The 22021-nt window shown below is 40.8% G+C and overlaps 1 protein-coding gene across 2 annotated transcripts in view; it reads left to right on the top strand.

Moving 5' to 3' along the window:
• Positions 1–8038: 8038 nt before the first annotated feature.
• Positions 8039–22021, top strand: part of LOC140491437 (sodium- and chloride-dependent GABA transporter 1) — a 110429-nt gene continuing 96446 nt past the window's right edge. Inside the window, exon 1 of one of the 2 annotated variants that reach the window (XM_072589604.1) lies at positions 8039–8278. In XM_072589604.1, the coding sequence (XP_072445705.1) occupies positions 8050–8278 (229 nt within the window). In that variant the 5' untranslated portion in view covers positions 8039–8049. Of the gene's footprint in view, positions 8279–9272; positions 9311–22021 lie in introns of those variants that run through there. The other variant, XM_072589605.1, reaches the window with a different exon arrangement.

Here is a 22021-nt window from a genome sequence, read left to right as displayed (position 1 = left end):
CAGGCTGAGCTATACTTTGCGTTAGACTTTTGGGTGATCTCTGAGTGATCATGAGTGATATGTTTGTTGGTCAGGCCTTAATCCCACTTTTTCCATAGCCCCCATTAATTATATTAAATAATTTTCTATGAAGCAAGGTTTCGCTGGAACACAACCACCAGGAGAACTACCCATATTTAGCCTAAGTGCATGCATGAGCATCTCATTATTACCAAATCTCACCTCACTTATGTGTGGGTGACCATGCTCCCGAGGTACCAGAGAGAATCTAGACACCATTAGTACCTGATTTGAATGTCAGACAGGTTCCCTGGCAGTGACAGCTGTTTTCCCAGAATCCATCTTGGCCAAGCTCCCCAATATTTCAAGGTACACTCCTTGGGCTGTGACTGCCTCCACACTGGAATGCCTGAGGTTGGCATTAGCAGAGCACCAGCCTCATTGCATCATCAAGGGGGGGGCCTCTGAATCACTAATAATATAGTTTAGCAGCTCAATAATGCAGCCAGGCCACTCTGTGAGCAGGAACAGGGACCTGTCTCATTGCAACAGGGTGTATCTCCAGGGTGACAGCCTACTTTTGCTGTGTTTGCTCACGCTGCTTACAGCAGCTCTACCTTGTCTGTTTGCGCATTGCCTCTTCATTTGGAACAAACAGGCCTGGAGTATTTCTGTTTTGCTTTACCCTTTTAATCAGATACAATGCCAGACAGTTTATTTTTGTTTGGCAGCATTGAATAATCAATGGGATGGCTGTGCTGCTGTATGGCTCATTGGCAAGTCAAAGGAATACCATGTGCTAGTGGGTAAACACATTGCATCGCTATTTCAACCAGGTGGCCAAGTCCAAAATCTTAAAGGGAATAGTCCTTAGTCCAGTAAAAGGGGTCACCAGTCAGTCAAGGACAGCATCTGAAATCAGTCCGGGGGTTGACCACAGTTAGTTGGCCACTTAGGGCGATCAGGGTCTGGGGTTCTGTGCCCAGCCCATCCAGCAATTGGGCTACAGTCAGTCTTCTAGGTCAGGACCAACCAGTCCAGGGGATGCAGGTCAGTCAGCCAGGGAGCTGCATACTTGTCATTGACATATCAAATCTGTCAGAGGATGGAGCAGGATCAGTCCTTGGGGTTGTGTACTAAAAGTCAAGAGGAGCTTTATCAGGAGTCAGGCCTATGTTGGGGAGGTTGGGGCATCAAGTGTGGTTGAGGCATCAAGTGTGGTTTGAAGGCAGTATTCTGGGGTACAGAGGGGAAAGTCCCTAGAAATGGGCAGTTCTGGCTTTAAGTGCAGAGACTTTGGAGTATGGAGGGCATGGCATATTTCAGGAGGGGGTGTCATCAATGGTGATCACCATCTTTCCTTCAATGGGGGCTGTCAGTGAACACTAATGGAGGATATCACTAAGGGGCCGGATTGAGTTGACAAACAGTTGGTGAATTGGATGGGAATGTGGATTTGTTCGAACCTAATGGGGTTAACACTGAAATAGCTCCACAGAAACTGGTATCCAAAAAGGTTTCAGTTCTTGTTATGGCAGCCCTATTGTTTTCCCCATCACAATCAGCCATTTCAGTTTTGCCAGGAGTGGATCTCTCTGTATCCAAAATCTGATATTGTCAGCTGTGACTGGAAGCGTGTCCAGAAAATTTAAAACCATCTCAGGCTGTTCCAGTGGTGGTACCATTGGTGGGGTATCTGCCAGCAGGAGGTGTCTCCATCCATCCACACTTGCTAGTTAACCTCCAACTTGTAATAATACGCACTTAGTATTAGAGCCCACTACTGAATTCAGTCTGAAGCTATGGGCAGCACAACACTGTCCTCTTTAAGTTTACCTAGCAGGGGTTTGTGGTCTGTTATTATTACAAGTTTATATCTGGAAAGGTATTGGTGGAATTCCTGACTCCAAATATGACTCCTAAACCTTCCTTCTCTATCTGGGTATTTTTACAATCTACATTAGCCAAGGTCCTGGATGCATATGCTATTGGACGTCCCTGTCCATTGGGCCATATTTGAGCTAATACTACCCCAGTGCCATACGGGGAGGCATCGCATGTCAATATCAGATCTCACTTGGGATCATAGTGTGCCCACAGCTCAGATAATGATTGCTGTTTCTTGACTTTCCTGAAAGCTATAACTTGGCTAGACAATCATTTCCAAGGCTGACCCTTTTCAAGAGCTGATGCAAAGGTACCAGGATGGAGGCCAGGTTATGTATGTACTTTCCATCATCATTCACCAGCCCAAGGAAAGACCTAAGCTTTGGTACTGACTTGGGAGACAAGACACCTTACATCACCCTCACTTTACCTTCCAATGGGTGTAAACCGGCCATGTCAACTCTATAGCTCAAATGGGCCACTGGGTGCCTGGAACGCACATTTTTTCCCACTATATCCAAGTTTTCTAAGTGCTCTTTATTGTCCTTCCTTGTTATTAGCATGTCATCTGGATAAATGGCAACCTGAGGTAGACCTTGTAAAATGTCCTTCATCATCTGCTGAAAAATGGCACAGACTGACGATACCCCAAATGGCAGTCTCATGTATTGGTACAAACCCTTATGAGTATTAATTGTAGCATATTTCTGGGAATCCTCACCTAACTGCAATTGCAAGTACACATGGCTCATGTCCAGCTTTGTGAAGGACAGCACCCCCTGCCAGCTTTGCGTATAAATCCTTGATGCGAGGGAATCCGGCTGCGAAAAGTGGTTTATTATTTGTTTAAAATCCCCATAAAAGTGAACCAACCCATGGGGCTTCACAATTAATACGACCAGTGCTGCCCATTCCACAGACTGGATTGGTTTGATGATTTCCTTTGTTTTCCAACCTCCTGATTTCTGCCTCTACTTTTGCCTCTAAGGTAAATGGCTCTGGGCAGACCTTGCAGAATCATGGGATTGTTTCTTAATCAAAATGCAAGGTGGCCTTGGCTCCTTTGACAGTCCCTAGACCTTCCTGAATAAACTTCCAGGTATTTAGTTAGGACTTCACTCAGGCAGCCATTTTCTAATCGAAAACTTTCAGTGAGTCTTTTTCTACCAATTTTGCCCCACCAAGCTTGGACCTGAGCCTTTTACTACAATCAGTGGGAACTCAACTGGCTGCATCTCATAACAGAGCAAAACTGAAGTTGTAACCTTAATCTGTGAATGTTCCCAGGTACAGGTTCTCAGTCTAGCTGAAGTCTTGTGCAAACTTAAGGGTTAGAATTTTGTTTAATACTGGTTCTGCGATCACTGAAACAGCCGTGTCGGTATTGACCTCCAGTAGATCCACAACATTTAACCAGACATTTATTTTGATTGGTTCTGATTTGGATGTTGCTAAGTAAATTAACTGTTCCAAACCAGATGTAGGTGAGCTTTCCAGGGCGTGCGCTCTCCTGGATATCGGCCAATGAGTTCTCTTACTCCATTTAGATCTAGTGGAATTATTTGGTTATCTTGAGTCTGCATGCCAGCAGCAACTACAATAGCTTGCCAGCCCAGATCCTGAAGAAAATTTTAACCATTTGGCCAATACTTGGCTTTGTTTTGGGGTTTTGCTGTGGGCTGACCCTCTGTTCAGGATATGTCCTGAATGAAGAGAATCGATTTTCTCCAAAGTGGTGTTCACCAAGCTCAGATGGATTGGCGAGGGTGTCCATTTCCATCATATCCTGTAACTCGTATGCACCACATTTTTAATTATAAAGCTAGTTGAAGTGCCTGTTTGAAATCCAGATGAGCTTCAGCTAGTGGGCACTTTTGCATGGTTACATCATTAATCCTATATATGAAACAATCCGTCAGCATCTCATTAAGGGTTAAACCAGTCACATATCTCTGCCAGTCATCTTAAACTGGTCAAAAATCCCAATACAGATTCCCTAGGTTGTCCAATAGTTGAGTAAAACCGATAGCATCTTAGGATTAGAGGAGGCTTGGGTCATAATATTCTTTAATTAAATATGTCAACTCTTGAAAAGTTTTAGTATGTGGTGCCTCAGGAACATTAAGCTCTTGTAACCAAAAATAGCTGAGGGTCCACAAACTGTCAGGATAATTTATTGTTGGTTTTCATCTGCCCCAGTGTCATTTTTCCTGGGGAAAAAAGCACATTCTTTCCACATACCGGGCCCAGTCCCCAACAACAGATTCAAGTGAGTCCAGCTTCTTAAATAACCACATGTCTTGGAAATGCTTAACCCAATTCAACCAAGGCTCCCTGATTTGGCAAGGTTAACAGCCCCAGTGAGGGAACTCATATCCTGTGAGGTCCACTCAGCTGACCTTGTTACAATCACTACAGAGACAGTGACTGTAATACAAAAAGGAACATGAAGATTGGAGAATCACTTAGACTATTAGGTGAGGTCTGCAAATCAGTGTATTGAGAGTGATCTGTAAAGTCTTCCACCTCCATTCAATTGTCAGCTGTCCAATGGAGATGAAAATGGTTGTATTCACCAACATGCTGAATGGTCTATTCTGGTCCCTGGTTTTTGTGATGCTGCCTTCCATGTTTAATGTGGGGTGGTGTGTGTAATGGGGATAACATTCTAGTAATCCTACCGTATTTACAATCTCACATAGTGTTTCTGCGACTTGGCATATGGTGCATATATTGGAAAAAGGATAACAATTCAAAAGTCCATACTTGGGCTCTTCCTATTGTGGGGGTGGGGGGGTGGGGTGGGGTGTTGGGTTTGTTGGTGGTCTCCCTGCTGCACTGCATGGAGAGCTATGAGAAACTATCATTTGTGTATAAAGTTAAAAATCACACAACACCAGGGGGTTATAGTCCAACAGGTTTATTTGGAACCACTAGCTTTAGGAGTGCTGCTCCAAAAGCTTGTGCTTCCAAATAAACCTATTGGACTATAAATCCCTGGTGTTGTGTGATTTTTTAAACTTTGACCAGCCTAGTCCAGCACTGGCTCCTCCACATCATATCATTTGTATGTGTGATGTGACTGCATGCTGCTTACATTTATAAGGAGCAGTTCCAATTCTCCACAGACAGTTTTAGTAGGAGTGCCACCAATGAGTCCAGCCACAGCAGGGATCACTGCGGCTGTGCATGCTGCACATTAATGGCACGGATTAACATGGAACGCTCGTGCCAGCACGTCCAGGAGCAGCACCAACCACCAGCAATGCCGAACTTGCTTCTGAATGAAGTGGTTGCAGCTGAAATTCCCCTCGATGTGGAGGAGGTGCAGGAGGCACAGAGTCTATTATCCCCAGTGTGATCTCCTCCACATGGGCAAGGCACAATGTTGCCACAGACTGAGGATGTCACAGTATGACATCACAGATCTGTATCATCTGCTGGAGCACTCCAGATGCAGAGCACTATGGACTGTGTGCACATTGCATTAAGATCACCATATCAGGGTGCAGCCACATTATTAATCAGAAAAGTCTGTCTCAAGGTCATCTGTGATTATCAGAACAATTCTTAGAAGCCTGCTTCAGGTGTCCTAGAAGCTGCCATATTGCCCACATCCTTGGGAATTCTTATGTTCCTGCCAGTCTTCAAGGGCCAGATGCCATACAAGTTGCAGTTTGTGCCAGTTACCATTGACCCAGACATCCAATTTTTCAGCCATTGCCATGTCCCCTCAATACTTGGGACCATAGACTGCACGTATCGGGTGAACAGAGCTCCCTGGCATCATTCAGTCCAATTCCTGAGCAGGAAAGGATTTCACTCCCGCAGCATCCTTCTCAATGGCAACCTCAGGGAGCTGTCATGATGCTTACTCTCTCCCAGGTCCCTTGAATGTTCAATTACTTACAATCTACTGGGCTGACTCATGAATGATAGGGGAATCCTTAGAAGATTCAGCTAATCATCCCATTGTGAAACCCTCTGATTGATGTTGAACTGTGCTACAATTCTCCACCTGCATCCTCCAGGGCCAACACTGAGCGGCCTACTGGCCAGCTGAAGATGGACTGATTTCCATTGCCTGGATTGTTGAAGAGTAGCACTCCACTACTTTCCAGACAGGGTCTCCTGAACGCCCTTCACAAGCCAGCTCAATAAACAAGAGAAGGACTTCAGGAATGGGAGATGGACCAGTCTCCTGACTTCTCAGATAATGAAGTAGAGTCTGACAGAGATACTAATGAAGCCTACATTGATAGTGAGGTTGCTGAGGGAGTCTGGCTGTAGTCAGATAAGGAGACAGGCCTGAAAAAGTCTAGTTTGGGGGCTAAATGAACATTAGTGGACTCTCAGAATTATTGGCAAATGAGATGGTCCTGCCTTCAAGGGAATTCTTGTTTCTTAAATGAAAACATTAAGATACTCTGATGGTCATTGATTGTTATTGAGTTTGTATCCTTTGCACCGATAAGCTTCTGTTCAGTTTCCTGGCCAGAGCTTTGCAGGATTACCATGCTTACATAACTGAAAATTTTATTTGCAAGGGCATCCACTTTCTCAAAGAGGTGGAGGGGCTATGCTGATAGACTGGCAAAGGCACCCAGTATTTCCGATACTGATTGAAAAATTTGAGCCATCGCACATTTTCATCTTGCTCTTTTCAGGACATTTCTCAAGAAATGCCAATGAAATGTAAAAACACCATTTAATAACTAGAAGACAGTTATCTTTGGCCAGTGGACTTTGATTGTTAGAAGTGTTGCTAAGAAAAAGCACCAGTTGGATGCTAACTGACAGTTAGCTGTCAAACTACCTTCACTGGTGAACTCCTACAGATTCACACAATATAAGATTGGCCTTCTCAGCAACCTCATAAATAGAGACTCATCCATTTGTTCACCTTACAAGTTTGATACTAAATTAGAGCACATCAAAGCCATTCTGCAGGGTAATGACTACCTTGATCTGATTATTTCTCACTGTGCATCGTGCAGACTCACAAATATCTCTAAGGCCATCACCTTTGCTCCTAAAAATTACCCAAAATACTTCAGATTACTTTGGATGGGATGCTGCTATCAAGCCACAATGACATTCTGCTACAATAACATGCAATGGTATATGAATTTCACTATCAATGTGACTCCAGGCATGCAGGTAACACAGGGATCCCCAATTTATGAACATTGACTTACAAACGCTCATACTTATGAGCGCAATCCATACAAGAGTGTGTTAAGAAAAGTTTTAAAGATCCAATATATGAACATTTCCTCTTACTAACAAATGTCTATTTTACATTGTCCTGCATCGTGTTCTGAAATGTGTACAAAGTGATTCAAAAATGGAACTTGTTTTGCAACCCGGAGACTGCCTGTATGTCCCAAAGAATGACGAAATATATCAAACAGTTTGTCTCTTCAGGTGTTTGCAATAGGCAAGGTACTGAATGTACCAAATCATCCCGCGCTTGGATAATTCATACTTAGTGTGCAATATTCTATGTGATTTTGTGACTGGGCAACATTCCCCATGGCAGCACCTCTAACAATCAGAGTCCATTTGTCAATTAATCACATTCTTTTCTCGTATAGTATAACATTACATTTTATCTTTACATTGATATTTCTTGTGAATTGTCCTAATGAGTGCAAGATGGAAAGTTTTGATAAAATGTGTCTCTATTCAATAATACTCAGGTTCTGTACTACCAAATGACTGTTTGAAAACTTATGTTCCTGATGGTGGAAGCAGAGATTAAATCAAACTCAGTATGACTCTGTGGTTATAAGCATTGATTTCATACAAAAGATCTAATTTGTGGCTGGCAGCTAACGTTTTTTCCAAACCATGAATACTTGCAAAAATCACATGCAACTTATTCTGTTTGCTTTCACCTTTTGCCAAGTAAACTAAAATTGTACTTTAAAAAATTTCCAATGCATGGAATGACCTGTAGATGCCATGTAATAAAAGTTAATAATTAAATGCGAGAATTTCCTCAATTGCTTAAGCAGAAGAGTTGAATGTTTGCAAATGTTTACCTTTTGCTCCTGTCATCAGGCCATGGTAATGATTAATGGAAGTATCTTTTGAAATATATAAACAGTTTTATACTACCTCATAGTAAGTTGCTCTTTCAGATATTTTAAAATAAGCATGAAGAATATTGAGATGTCCAACTCCATGGAAAAGATAAACTCATTGAAGACAAGAAAAGCATGTGATGTCACTGCACAAAGTGTTGAAAATGCTAATAAGAATGAAAATGCCCAAAATAGAGTGACTTGGACTCGAAAGATTGAGTTTACATTGGCTGGAATCGGCTATTCAGTGGGTTTAGGCAATGTCTGGAGATTCCCCTTCTTGTGCTATAGGAGTGGAGGAGGTAATTCTACTTTAATAATGATCGGATTAATATGTGATTGTGAGATTTCCTTTGTGATGCCGAACAATGAACTTTTCAGATATTATGGGCATGAAAGCCCCATAATTACTACTTATTTAAATACAGTTCCGTAAGGACTTATTAATCATTTTGTTTGTTTGAACTATTCTTCAGTTACACTGATGACAGACATTCATTCATTATTTTCAGTGAAAATCCTTTTTGAACTCAAAATACAATGAATTAACAGCTGAAATAAACAACAACTTAGATGTATACAGCACCTATTCCATCATAAAATATCCCAAACTGCTTCACAGGATTTTATAAACAAAAGTTGACGCTGACCACACAGGGGATTATTGGAATAGGTGACCAAAACTTGGCCAAAGATGTCGGTTTTGAGCAATATCTCAAAAGAGGAGATGGAGAAAATTAACAAGGGAATTGCAGAGTTTGGGACATCAGTCAATGAACATCAGGGGTACTCAATTTACCAGAATTAAAGCAACTTGTATATCTCTGAAAATTGGGGTGGATGCATTCACAAGATTAGTGTTGTAACTAAGAAAGACAGGCAATGCAGGACAGAACTGAGCCAAGTTTTCACAAACTTACAAGCAGTTGTTTACGGAGGTACACATTATGTATCATGCACTTCCAACCCACTAACCCCAGTTTAGGTATCAAGGTATACACAGGGGCTGGCATCACCCAGCGCACGTAGACAGGGGTGACACTTATGGAAGACCGCATGTTTTGGAACATAGAATGTTGGATGCCAGCCAGAACACATTGGAATAGTCAACTGTAGAAGTAACAAGAAGATAAAGGTTTCAGTAACAGATGGGCTGACGTAATGACAGAGTCTGACAATGTTATGGAGGTGGAAATGGACAGACTGAGTGAGATGTGTGACTGGAAGCTGAACTGGGGATTGAATATAACACCATGGATGCAGTCTCATTCAGCCTCAGAGAGTTGCCAGATGGCGGGTGGAAGTCAGTGGCTGGGAAATTGAGTTTCTCACAGGTACTGAAGCCCATGGCTGTGATCTTGCTAATATTTAGTATAAGGAAATTTATGCTCATGCAGAATTATAGACAAGCAGCAGAAGGGATGAGAGAAATGTATAACATAACATGTTTTTTACACACATATATATAATATATAATAAAAAACACAGTTCGTCTCCCACCATCAGGTTATAAAGGATTTCTCCTGGGAGGAGCTAACAGATTCGATATGTGCTCCAGTGCCATACCAGTTCTGCACTTGTTGCCAGAACTGTGTGCGAATGTTTTACTAGCTATATTATGAAATTACTTTGGAGTTGTACCTGATGTCTCACAAAAGACCATCATTAATATCAGATGGAATACAATGGTTGAGTGTTCTGGCTGTCTCTCTTCCATGTGTTCCTTGAATGAATTAATTACATATCAATGTGCTCAGATTTATAATTTGCACTCTGAGCATGGTGAAGGAATGGAATATTTATTTTTTCCCATCTATACTTAATGGTGTCAAGTTAAGAATTGATTTAAAAATGAGGTACGTGTCTTATCCTTTTTACTTGAAATCCAGGTTGATTGGTTCCCTTCCAGTTCAAAGGATTCTGAGGTGACTGATGTGTTATGCAGCAAGGTCTATGCCATCATAGAATTGTATCTAATCTTTAAATATTTTGTTTGAGGTTTTACAAGTGCAGGTTGAATACAGTCTATAATCTGCCTATTGCCAAAGCCAAATAGGCTTGTCTATCTATTTGGCATCCTGTTGGTACCAGCCTACACTTGCAAAGTCCAAAGCAAAATGTTTATAAGTTAGATGTAATTCTCTGATGGGCCAGCATTTGCTGACTAATCTTGAGTGCGCTAGCAGCTATCCTATTCAAGATATCAGTTAAGCTCATGGCTGATTTATTCTTACTGATTGCAACATAAATTCATATGCAGGGATCCATTCTCTGTGAACAAAAGGAATACATTTAATCTATGTGTACCTGGAAGATTGGAGGACCTATAGTTCACAAATATCTCCATGGCAATGGTTCATCTAATTAATCAATGTACCAATCAACAACCTTTTTCTTATACAATGTACATTATTTTGATTGCTTGGATTTGGGCATTGTTGCATTTGTCCTGATTAGTGCAAGACAAAATGTTTCAACAACATGGCTCTTCTGTGCAACGCACTGATGTGCTGTTTATTCAAATGAGGATTGTTGGCATACTACTGTGGGAAATGGGGACTGCTATATTGTCATTTTGTTACATTGTCAGGTGGATAGGGGACTGAAGAAATGCCCTTTCATGGTAAATTGGAAGCGAAGATCGTAAGGCTGCATACTCTTTCGCAAAAGAATGATTTCAGTCATGAGATACACTGTGAAGGGTGGTACAGTGGCTCAGCGGTTAGCACTGCTGCCTTACAGTGCCAGGGACAGGGGTTTGATTCCAGTCTCAGGCAACTGTTTATGTAGAGTTTGCAGGTTTTCCCCGTGTATGCAGGGTTTCCACCAGGTGCTTCGGTTTCCTCCCACAATCCAAAGATGTGTGGGTTAGGTGAATTGGCTGTGCTAAAATTGTCCATCGTGTTCAGGGATGTGTAGATTAGGAGTAAATGTAGAGGAGTAGGGAAATGGGTCTGGGTGGATTACTCTTTGGAGGGTGGGGATGAACTTGTAGGGCAGAATGGCCTGTTTTCCCATGTAGGGATTCTATAAAGACAAATACAGACTGAGATGCTTTTAGTCCATCCTTCGCTATTCATCCTCAATGTAAACAGAATATAGGCTTTGTACGTGGGGAATTGAAATCCTACTCCTGAGAAATCCTACTTCGCTGCTATTGTTAAATTATCTACATAAAGACAGTTAATACAATTTTCACACTATATATGTTCCAATACTCTTTTTCCAGTTCATCTTTTGACTGAAATCTTTATATAACATCTGCCAAGTTAATTGTCTCTTTGTTGTTTCTCAGACTGCACCTAATCCATTTTATCCCCCTTTGGTTAGAAGCAGTTTCCTTGCAATACATTCTTTAAAAAGGTCAAATTTCGGGTTGTACATGTAATATGCATCAGTTTGCTTTCTGCAACATTTTGCAATTTAAATGTTTGGAGGAACATTTCCACAGAACATTCTTAAGCGAAGAAGTTGCTTCTAAAATTCCGCACTCTGAATGGTTCTGAAATGATTACTTCAGTAACCATTCTCATGAAAGATTACTCCTGAAAAGTTAATGTCTGCTTCTCTTTTGTGAGATAATCTACTTGCTGCACAATTTTCATTTGCGTAACAATGTTGTATTAGGACTGAAATTGCTTGATTAGAGAGAATGGGTTCATTGTTGCTAGACATATGGGTTTACAGAATTGTCATCTAAGTGGCACACAGTTTATATGTCTACACAATCTAATTTTCATAGAATAATAGAATTATAGAATCCCTAAAATGTGGAAGCAGGCCATTTAGCAGGCCATTTAGTCCATACCAACCCTCCAAAGGGCATCCCACCCAGACTCACAACCTACCCTATCTCTGTAACCTCGCATTTACCATGGCTAACCCACCTAGTCTGGACATCCTCGAACACAATGGGCAATTTAACACGGCCAAGAAACTGGAGGCACTCGGAGGAAACCCAAATAGACATAGGGAAAATGTACGAATTCCACACAGACAGTCTTCCTAGTCTGTAATTGAACCTGGGTCCCTGGCGCTGTTGCTTGGACATTATTTCTATTTAAAATACTCAGGAATGGGGTTATAGACACTTAATATAGTTTCTGATCATTGGCAGCTGGAGGCCAGAATCAAACAATGGAGAAATACAGAGGGAGAGGTACAAAAGTTGAATTCTGAGATGTGGAGATATCAACAGAGAAAAAGAAAGAACACGTTTGAAAGGGGAAGCTAAGGTCAATTTACTTCTCCATATCAAATTAATAAAGTTATATATTAACCAAGGTTAAGCATTTGATCTGTTTTCAACTTTTGTGTCACGCACAACATTCCATCTGTGGCACATGGTCAACATTCGGTCAATGTACCTTTTGAATTTTGTATAAGCCACAAGTAGAAAGCAGACAAAGGTAAATCCACTTCAGCAAGAGAATCAAACAACTTTTTAATCAGAAGTCAAATATTTACTATTCCACTAGCAGTTAGTTCCATCCATTCAGTTGTAAAATACACAAAGATTTGTCTTGCAAAAGTTTCAATAATGGAGGGTTCTGTGCAGTTGGAGTCATATAGTCATAGAGTTGTACAGCATGGAAACAGACTCTTCAGTCTAAGTCCATGCCAATCAGATATCCTAAATTGATCCTAAAAAAAGTCCCATTGGCCAGCATTTGGTCCATATTCCTCTAAACCTTTCCTATTCATATATCCGTCCAGATACCTTTTAAATGCTGTTATTGCACCAGCATCCACCACTTCCTCTGGCAGCTCTTCCAAACACGCACCACCCTAAGCCCCTTATGTCCATTTTATGTCTTTCCCCTCTCACTTTAAACCTATGCCCTCTAGTTTTGGACTCTGCCACCCTAGGAAAAAATGATCTTGGCTATTTACCCTATCCATGCCCCTCATGATATTATAAATCTCTATAAGATCATCCTTTAGCCTCCAATGCTCCGGGGAAAATAGTCCCAGCCTACTCAGCTTCTCCCTATAGCTCAAACCCTCTAATCCTGGCAATATCCTTGTAAATCTTTTCTGAACCCTTTAAGTTTCACAACTTCTTCCTGTAGCAGGGAGACAAGAATTGAATGCTGTATTCCAAAAGTGGCCTGACCAATGTCCTGTACAGTCACAATATAACATCCCAACTCCTTTACTCCATGCACTTATCAATAAAGGCAAGTACCAAATGCCTTCTTCACTATACTGGCGGAAATAGGTACTGCAGATGCTAGAGATTAGAGTCAAGATTAGAGTGGTGCTGGAAAAGCACAGCAGGTCAGGCAGCATCTGAGGAGGAAGAAAATCGATGTTTTGGGCAAAAGCCCTGCCCAAAATGTCGATTTTCCTGTTCCTTGAATGCTGCTTGACCTGCTGTGCTTTTCCAACACCACTCTAATTTTCTTCACTATACTGTCTTCCTATGACTCACCTTCAAGGAACTATGAACCTGCACTCCAAGATCTCTTTGTTTGGCAACACTCCCCAGTACTCTATCATTAAATGTTTAAGTCCTGCTCTGATTTGCCTTACCCAAATGCAATACCTCACATTTATTCTGAATTAAACTCTACCTGCAATTCCTCAGCCCATCAGCCAATCTGATCAAAGTCCTGTTGCACTCTCAGATAGCCTTCTTCACTGTTCACTACAGCACCAACTTTGGTGTCATCCGTAAACCTACTAATCAATCCTCCTATACTCATATCCAAATCATTTATATAAGTGATAGAAAGCAGTGGACCTAGCACTGATCTTTGTGGTACACTTATGGTCACAGGCCTCCAGTCCAAAAAACAAACCTCAACCTTCTATCTCCTATCTTCAAGCCCATTGTGTATCCAAATAGCTAGCTTTCCCTAGATTCCATGTGATCTAACCTTGCTAACCAGTCTACCATACAGAACTTAGTAGAATGCCTTACTGAAGTCCATATAGACAACATCCACCACTCTGCCTTCATCAATCTGCTTTATCACTTCTTCAAAAATCTCAATCATGTTAGTGAGACACAATTTCCCGCTTACAAAGCCATGTTGACTATCCCTAATCAGTCCTTCCCTGTCCAAATACATGTAGATCATGTTCCTCAGAATCTCCTCCACTGATAATAGTTCACCAGTCTACAGTTCCCTGGCTTTTCTTTACCCACTTTTTAAAAATAATGGCACTGCATTAGCCACCCTCCAATCTTCCAGCACTTCATCCATGACTATCAGTGATACAAATATCTCAGCAAGGGGCCCAGCAATCAGTTCCCTAGCTTCCCACAGAGTTCTGGGAAACACCTAATCAGGTCCTGGGGATGTATACATCATTTTGAGTTTTAAATCGTCTAGCACCTCTTTCTCTGGAATTAGTATCCTTTTTTTTTAATTTAGAATGGTAGGGTTGAAGGAGTTTAACCTACAGGAATGGTATGCCTAGATGTAACTGTTATGTATTTGTAATGCCAACCCCTGGCAGCTCATAATTGGGTTAGAGTGCAGCTACCAATCTTCCTTTCTATACTGTGTCTTAGCGCCTGGCAGTTAATGGGGATGGAGGAGGAGCAAGTGGTGAGTCTGATCAAGAAGAAGCACTTGTCTTAACAACAAGGTATAGTTTATTGTATGATTTCAATAGCTGCAAGCACATTGGCTAGTTAGGTAAAATTACTAAGACTATCAGGAGCAAGAGATCACATGTCTGACCCCAACATGATCTTAAGTTAGACTCCTTGATTCTCCACCAAATGTTGTGTTGGTGTCCAAGATTAACCCTTTCAGAACCACTAGTTTTTACAACAATAACCAGTTGCAATATAAGCTGCCTGACATTGTCCCAGGGTTTACACTCATTGTTCAACACCACACTGTGTCTTCATATGCATTATTTTCTGATGTAAACTGGAAGGATAGAGTGATGTTTCTTAAGCGAAAAATCCTGTATATTTCTCAAACATGATGCATTATCTTGAAGTGTGGTAGCTGTTCCTATAAAAGCCACAACAAAATTCTATTTGCTCTCAATTATTTTAAACTTAAGTAAGTGTAATTATGCGGACACAAAAGCAAAGCAGTGTGAACTTGCAAGTTAGGTTAATGAATAGGTCAATAGAGATGCAGTGACAGATATTTCTGAGATACTTCAGAAAACACAGGAGGGAAAAGTTCCAATGAAGAAGTTAAATTACAAGAGGAGGACCCACCATCCATGGTTACTAAAGCAGTTAAAGATAGTCTCAAACTTAAAGAAAATATTCATAACTGTACAAAGATGGGTGGCAGTAAAGCACATTGGATAGAATATAAAACAAACAGCAAAGATTGACTATTGGGCATTTAAAACATTCATGCAACTGACGTTTTGTCCCAGAATTTGAATTGAATTCAAATGTTACCATGTGCTCTGATGGCAAATTGTACCCATGTCCCCTGAAAGTCAGCCTGAGGCTCTCAGTTCCTAGTACAATGACATTGCCATCACACCACTGCCACATCAATCTGGCAGTCTGAAAAAATGTGCAATTGTCCATTTTGGAGGAAGAATTTAAAAAGGAAGCATACTATTTAAATAGTGATAGATTGCAGAGTTTTGAGATATAGAAGCATCTGAGTATCTTAGTGTATGAATCACAAAATGCAACAATAATTAGAAAGCTGATAGAATGGTATTGTTTACTGCAGGGGAGTTTCTGGAACACCCATCCTCAATATAAAATGGAAGCAGAGTTTCTGAATATTTTCAAAGATGAGAATGATGAATAGATTCATGATAAGGGAGGGAGTAAAATGTTGTCAGGTATAGACAGGAATGTGGAGTACCCAGATCATCATGAACCAATAATTGAATGGTGGAGGACATTCAAGGCTCCTAATTCATGTGTGCACATGTCTGTATGTATCAATTAACAATCACAGAAAGAGACTTGCTTAGACTTATGTTCCCTGATATTAATTCTTTTCATTTGCTTGAGAATAAAATAAGTCAAGGCAACAATTTTGTATACTCATGCTATAGAGTTTGACTAAATTAATTGTTTATTTTGATCTCTGATTGCTGTTTTAATTCACTATTTTACTCTCTGGAGAAGAACATTCTTATTTTATAGGGTTTTTTCCCCAAATGAATACTGCACCAAAGCAATCACTGCTTCTTCCACTATAGTGCATGTTGGATTCTTGATAGCTCTCTGATTTGCAGTGTGGGACAGGGAATGGGGTAAAAAACAATGAAATGTTCTGTCAGCCATGACTGGTGAGCTTAATGGCTGTTCCTCTGGTACAGGCAGCACAGTGGCTCAGCAGTTAGCACTGCTGCCTCATAACACCAGGGGTCCCAGGTTTGATTCAAGCCTTAAGTGACTGCCTGTGTGGAGTTTACACCTTCTCCGTGTTTGCAATGGTTTCCTCCCACACTCCAAAGATGTGCAGGTTAGGTGGATTGGCCATGCCAAATTGTCCCATAGTGTTCGGTCAATTATTCAGAGGGAAATGGGCCTGTTTCCACACTGTGAGGAATCTAATCTAACTTGTAAATATGAAGATTTTGCAGTCATGTTTAGATATCTTACACCTGAACATTTACATTCAGATACACAACAACTGCATCATTAAAGAAAGTTGGAATCATGCAGCAAGTAAAGCAAATAGATAGAACAGATTTATTTGGCAAATATCAGTAAAGTCCTGTTCATTTTTCTAAAGTAATTGTTATGAAATGTTGGGCAAAGTGAATGGGCCAGTAATGTCTGATTCATTTTCTAAAGAATTTCGTATTTGTCCATCATAATTCCTAATGTACACCTGTCAAAATTATTTGGAACATATTAGGAAGAATTTGAATAATCTCTTCAATCTGACTTGGCGATATGTTCTTAGAAGTTGTTTGGTCTCAGTGAAATGTAATGTATAAAAAGCCTGGGGTAAAACTTTTCCCAACCCCTGGATGATGTGGGCAATGGAGAGACAATTGGGAAAATATGGCAAGAGCAGAAATATGAGATTCCTGACATTGAGAAAAAAAACACTCCAATCTTCCATCCAAAGTTCAAACAGCAAGATGAGTCTCGCTAGTGAGTAAGAGAGGCTTATAGCATGCATTTACATCACATTAGTTATGCTCACCTCATTTACATGCAGTTTGCTATTCTCCCAAATGGCAGAGAGAATCTAGGTGGCAACAATTACTGACATAAAAGACAGAGCAGGAACCTGGCTGTTTCAACTCATCGCTTAGCGTAATAGAGTCATAGAGATATATAGCACGGAAACAGACCCTTCGGTTCAAATCATCCAAAGACCAGATATCCTAAATTAAGCTAGTCCCATTTGACAGCATTTAGCCCATATCCCTCTACACCTTTCCTACTCATGTACGCACCCAAGTGCCTTTTAAATGTTGTAATTGTACCTGGGTCTACCACCTCCTCTGGTAATTCATTCCATACACTCACCACACTGTGTGTGAAAACGTTGCCCCTCAGGTCCCTTTAAATCTTTCCCTCTCACCTTAACCTATGCCCTCTAGTTCTGGACTCCCCTCTTCTAGGGAAAATACTCTATTTACCCTATTCATCCCCCTCATGATTTTATAAGCCTTTATTTTATAAACTTCAACCTCCAATGCTCCAGGGAAAACAGCCCCAGCCTATTCAGCCTGTACTTATAGCTCAAACCCTCCAACCGTGGCAACATCCTTGTAAATCTTTTCTGAACCCTTTCAAGTTTCTCAACATCCTTCCTAGAGCACTTGCTGCTCTCAGTCCTCCACTTTGGCCAGTAGTCCCCAGAGCTTCAAGACATGCCACATGGATAGTGATCACCTATATTCTTCATCTCTAGAGGTTGACATCGAATGTGTCTCAACCTCACCACGTCATCATGGCATATCTCCAACTCAGAATACAGTTATACAGTTCAACGCTGCACTTCAGAGCATGTCAACACCTTTGCATTGTAACAATGTGGCCAGGCCACCTTGTGCATAGCGATTAGAGCAGCGTTTATATCAGAGCCTTTCCCTCACTCTCTTAGCCCTCACTCAGGACCTATTTGGCTGCTCACAGTATCCCCACTTTGCCTCCTCATGCCTTTTTGCAGCTTGCTGCATCATTCAGAACATACAGCCTCACCAAACTTCAGACTTGTCTTAACACATAGCACAGATCTTCCTTTCTAACTCGAAAACAGAATTCCTGGTGCCTTTCCCAATTTCCCCTCTTTATTCTGGCTGCTTGCCTTTCTTTTACTGTCCAATATTCTATACTTCTTTGCGTTTATAGTGTCAGTTCATCATTTTCAGCCATTCCTGCTGCTTGTCTTGCAGTTGTAACCCTTGGGATTTCAACATGAGTACTGATTACTAATGGTATTTTTTATATTTTTAAATTATTCTAAGGGAATAATTTCTCTCAGAGCTTTATGTGTGGCATTTACTCCTGATGCTTGTATCCACCAGTTGAAGTTCCTTTGCTTTACACTTCCAGCATAGTTTTGCACAGGGAAGTTTTGGAATTTTTGCCAGCAAACTTCAGGTAACTAATGCACACCAAGAATGGTGGTGCCTAATCTAGAGATACCTCCTCTGGCAGAGATACATAAATGTCATGGGCTTTATCTATCAATGTTCTCTGCATGGGCAGTTTGCTTCTGCTATTTTGGTTTGCTAACTTAACAACTTTCATAAAGAATGATTCGATATCCCTTTCCTCAAATTTCAGTGGGTTCTGTACAAATGTAAATATTTCCTTACTAGACTTTAGATTATGCTTTGGGGTTTCTTTACAAGAACCTTCTCCTATATCTTCTCAGCTGGTATTCTTCAGCTGAAATTGAATTCTCACTAACTCAAGTGACTCACTACTTGGTGTACCCAGTCCTTCTTTTTTTTTCCAGCATGCTATGCACTGTCAATACGTTAATTTTCTCTGCCTTCTTAGCTTTACAGGTAATTCCACCTTTCATCTTTTTGTTAACTCCAACACCTTAGTGAAGACTTGGTAAACAGTCAGAGATATCTCCTCGGTCTGTGGGACCGTTTTTGCCTCTTTCAATGCTATCTAGTTTTATCATGTGAGAAACCTGGTATCTATCCTCCTTAATCCTTACCAATTGGTTCTACTCCATGTCTAATTTCATGTTGTCCATGTTCAAAAATTCCAGTCAAGCTCCTAAACCATTGTCACAACCCTGTTGGCATGAGAGCTCAGATAATCAGGAACCAATATCCCACAAGCCTTCACAAATGCATCACTGAGATTGTTTACCTGACTTTGACTGCTAATCCAGACAAAAGAAGAAACTCCCAGAGTTTGAGAAAGACAAAGGTGTCTCCTTACAAAATGTGGACAAAAATTAAATTACTTGCAATCCAGTGCTCCTGGCTACCATTTGGAGACAACTGTTTGAGTCCCACCGTGGGAGATGTGAAATTTGAATGTAATAGAATTTTCAAATTAAAGGCTGGCCTAATGATGATCATGTAATCATTGTTGATTGATGTATAAACCCATCTGGTTCACAAATATCCCCTAGGGAAAGAAAGTTGCCATCCTTATTTGATCTGGCCTACAGGGGACTCTACAGCAATGTGATGATTCTTAACTGCCTTGGGCAATTAGGGACAAGAAATAAATATTGGCTTAATACCTACATTCCATGAATGAATATTAAGAAAAAGACAAACATTCTGCACTCTTGAATGCATTCCTAGTCAATCACCAACTGCACAGCTACCATTTTTCATTCACATATTAATTGACATTGGTAATAGTCCTTTACTCCTTCAAGTCCAAATATATGCAGGTTAGATGGATTTACCATTTTAAAAAATTGCCCCATATTGTCCAGGGACGTGCAGGTTAGGTGGGTTAGCCATTGTTAAAAAAAATATGCAGGGTAATGGGGAATGGGTAAGGGATGGGTCTAGATGATATGCTCTTTGAAGGATCATGCAGAATTGATGAATCGAATAGCCTCTTTCTATGTCTTCATCCTTTCACAGCCCTGATGGGTTCACTTTACACTTTGATGTTTATGGATCAAACATACTTGCTTTCTACACAGTGGATTGCAATTGAGGACAAAAGTCTGATTGAGAAACTTGCCCTACAATCATGTTCTTCAAATTGCCTTTCCCAGTATTCCCTGCTCTATTCTCATGAGTTCACTACAGATAATGACCATAATAGATACTGAATGAATTACTTTTCTCTGAAATGAAGGAGCAAAGTTTAATGCATCAGAGCAAAAGGAAGCTGAACATTGTGATTGTTAGATTGCAGTTCACTACCTGTAGTGTATACAACAATTATGGCATTGAGAAGTCTAAGTGTAATTATAATGTTTGTTTACCACAGAAAACTAGCACAGAAATTAGGAGTTTGGTAAATTAATATAAATTTATGGAAAATAAAATGAAACATTCAGAGACAAACATTTGAAGCAAAATTGCTGGCAGGACAACACTGGAAGAGAATAGATTGATTGATTATACAGCCTGTGTCTGTAGAATATGCATTTTGAACATCTAATAATTCACCTAAATCCATAAGTACAAATAAATCAGCTATCTCAAACAAATGTGAAAAATAGATCACATTGTAACCAGATGTGTTTCCAGTTTTTAAATTGTTGGAATATTGTGTGCAATTCTGGTCTCCTTCCTATCGGAAAGATGTTATGAAACTTGAAAGGGTTCAGAAAAGATTCACAAGGATGTTGCCAGGGTTGGAGGATTTGAGCTACAGGGAGAGGCTGAACAGGGCTGTTTTCCCTTGAGCATCGGAGGCTGAGGGGTGACCTTATAGAGGTTTACAAAATTATGAGGGGCATGGATAGGATATGTAGACAAAGTCTTTTTCCTGGGGTTGGGGAGTCCAGAACTAGGGGGCATAGGTTTAGGGTGAGAGGGGAAAGATATAAAAGAGACCTAAGGGGCAACGTTTTCACGCAGAGGGTGGCATGTGTATGGAATGAGCTGCCAGAGGATGTGGTGGAGGCTGGTACAATTGCAACATTTAAGGGGCATTTAGATAGGTATATGAATAGGTAGGGTTTGGAGGAATATGGGGCGGGTGCTGGCAGGTGGGACTAGATTGGGTTGGGATATCTGGTTGGCAAGGACAGGTTGGACCAAAGGGTCTGTTTCCATGCTATACATTTCTATGACTTATTTATTTGTTCCTTGTCCTCTCTTTTATTTTGCACATTTATTCCTTTTTTTATTTAATCACTCTTCCTTCCCAGCCAATCAGAGGTATTGTTCTCCCTTTACTCATCTGCCCCTCCCTAAATCCGATCCCCCTTTCCCTCAACTTGGTACCTGCTACTAACTGTTAATCTTTAAAAGGCCATCACTGTTAAAAGTTAACTATTTCCCTTTCACCACAGTTACAGCTTTAGCTTACTGGAGGTTTCCAGCATGCTATGCTTTTATTTTAAATTACAGTTCCCATTCATTACAATTTAACAGTTTAGATATGACCTGCCTTCAGGTCAATCAACCTTATCGTCCATGCTTCACTTTCCTTTCAGACTGCAAGTGGTGAGTCACCATCTGTAGCTGACGTCTTCAGTCTTCTTCTCGTCCAGGCTGGCTGACCATGCAAAAATACAGGTCTCAAGTCTGCCATGCTCTACATAAACTCTCACTCTCTGCCTAGAGGCATGAACTACTGAAATGTAAAGCAATGCCCTTTACATCTTCCTTATGCCAATTAAATACTTGACTTCCATTAACCTTATCACTGCAACTTTTGAAATTCCTTTTGCTTTCTTCCTCTAGTTTTTTTGGCTCAGCTGTGTTCTGTTGGCTACTTGACTGCTTGCTTGCTTGAGGAGGGGAATCACCAGGGACTGAAATTTACTAGAAGCTGTTGAAGTGTTGTTTAGTCAAAGTGATTCTCTCTGTGAGCTCAAGTGAGGTATTTCCCAGAATTCTCTGCATATCATACCATATCTCTATGCCATCACACTCCTGCTACCTTGGGATGGATTTACTTGTCATCGCCGTGACTTTCGCTGCCAACTGTGAATAGCCATACACAGTGCACCCAGTGG

Source organism: Chiloscyllium punctatum, chromosome 19 (assembly GCF_047496795.1).
Source record: "Chiloscyllium punctatum isolate Juve2018m chromosome 19, sChiPun1.3, whole genome shotgun sequence".
Classification (NCBI taxonomy): Eukaryota; Metazoa; Chordata; class Chondrichthyes; order Orectolobiformes; family Hemiscylliidae; genus Chiloscyllium; species Chiloscyllium punctatum.
This window is presented reverse-complemented; position numbering and strand designations above follow the sequence as displayed.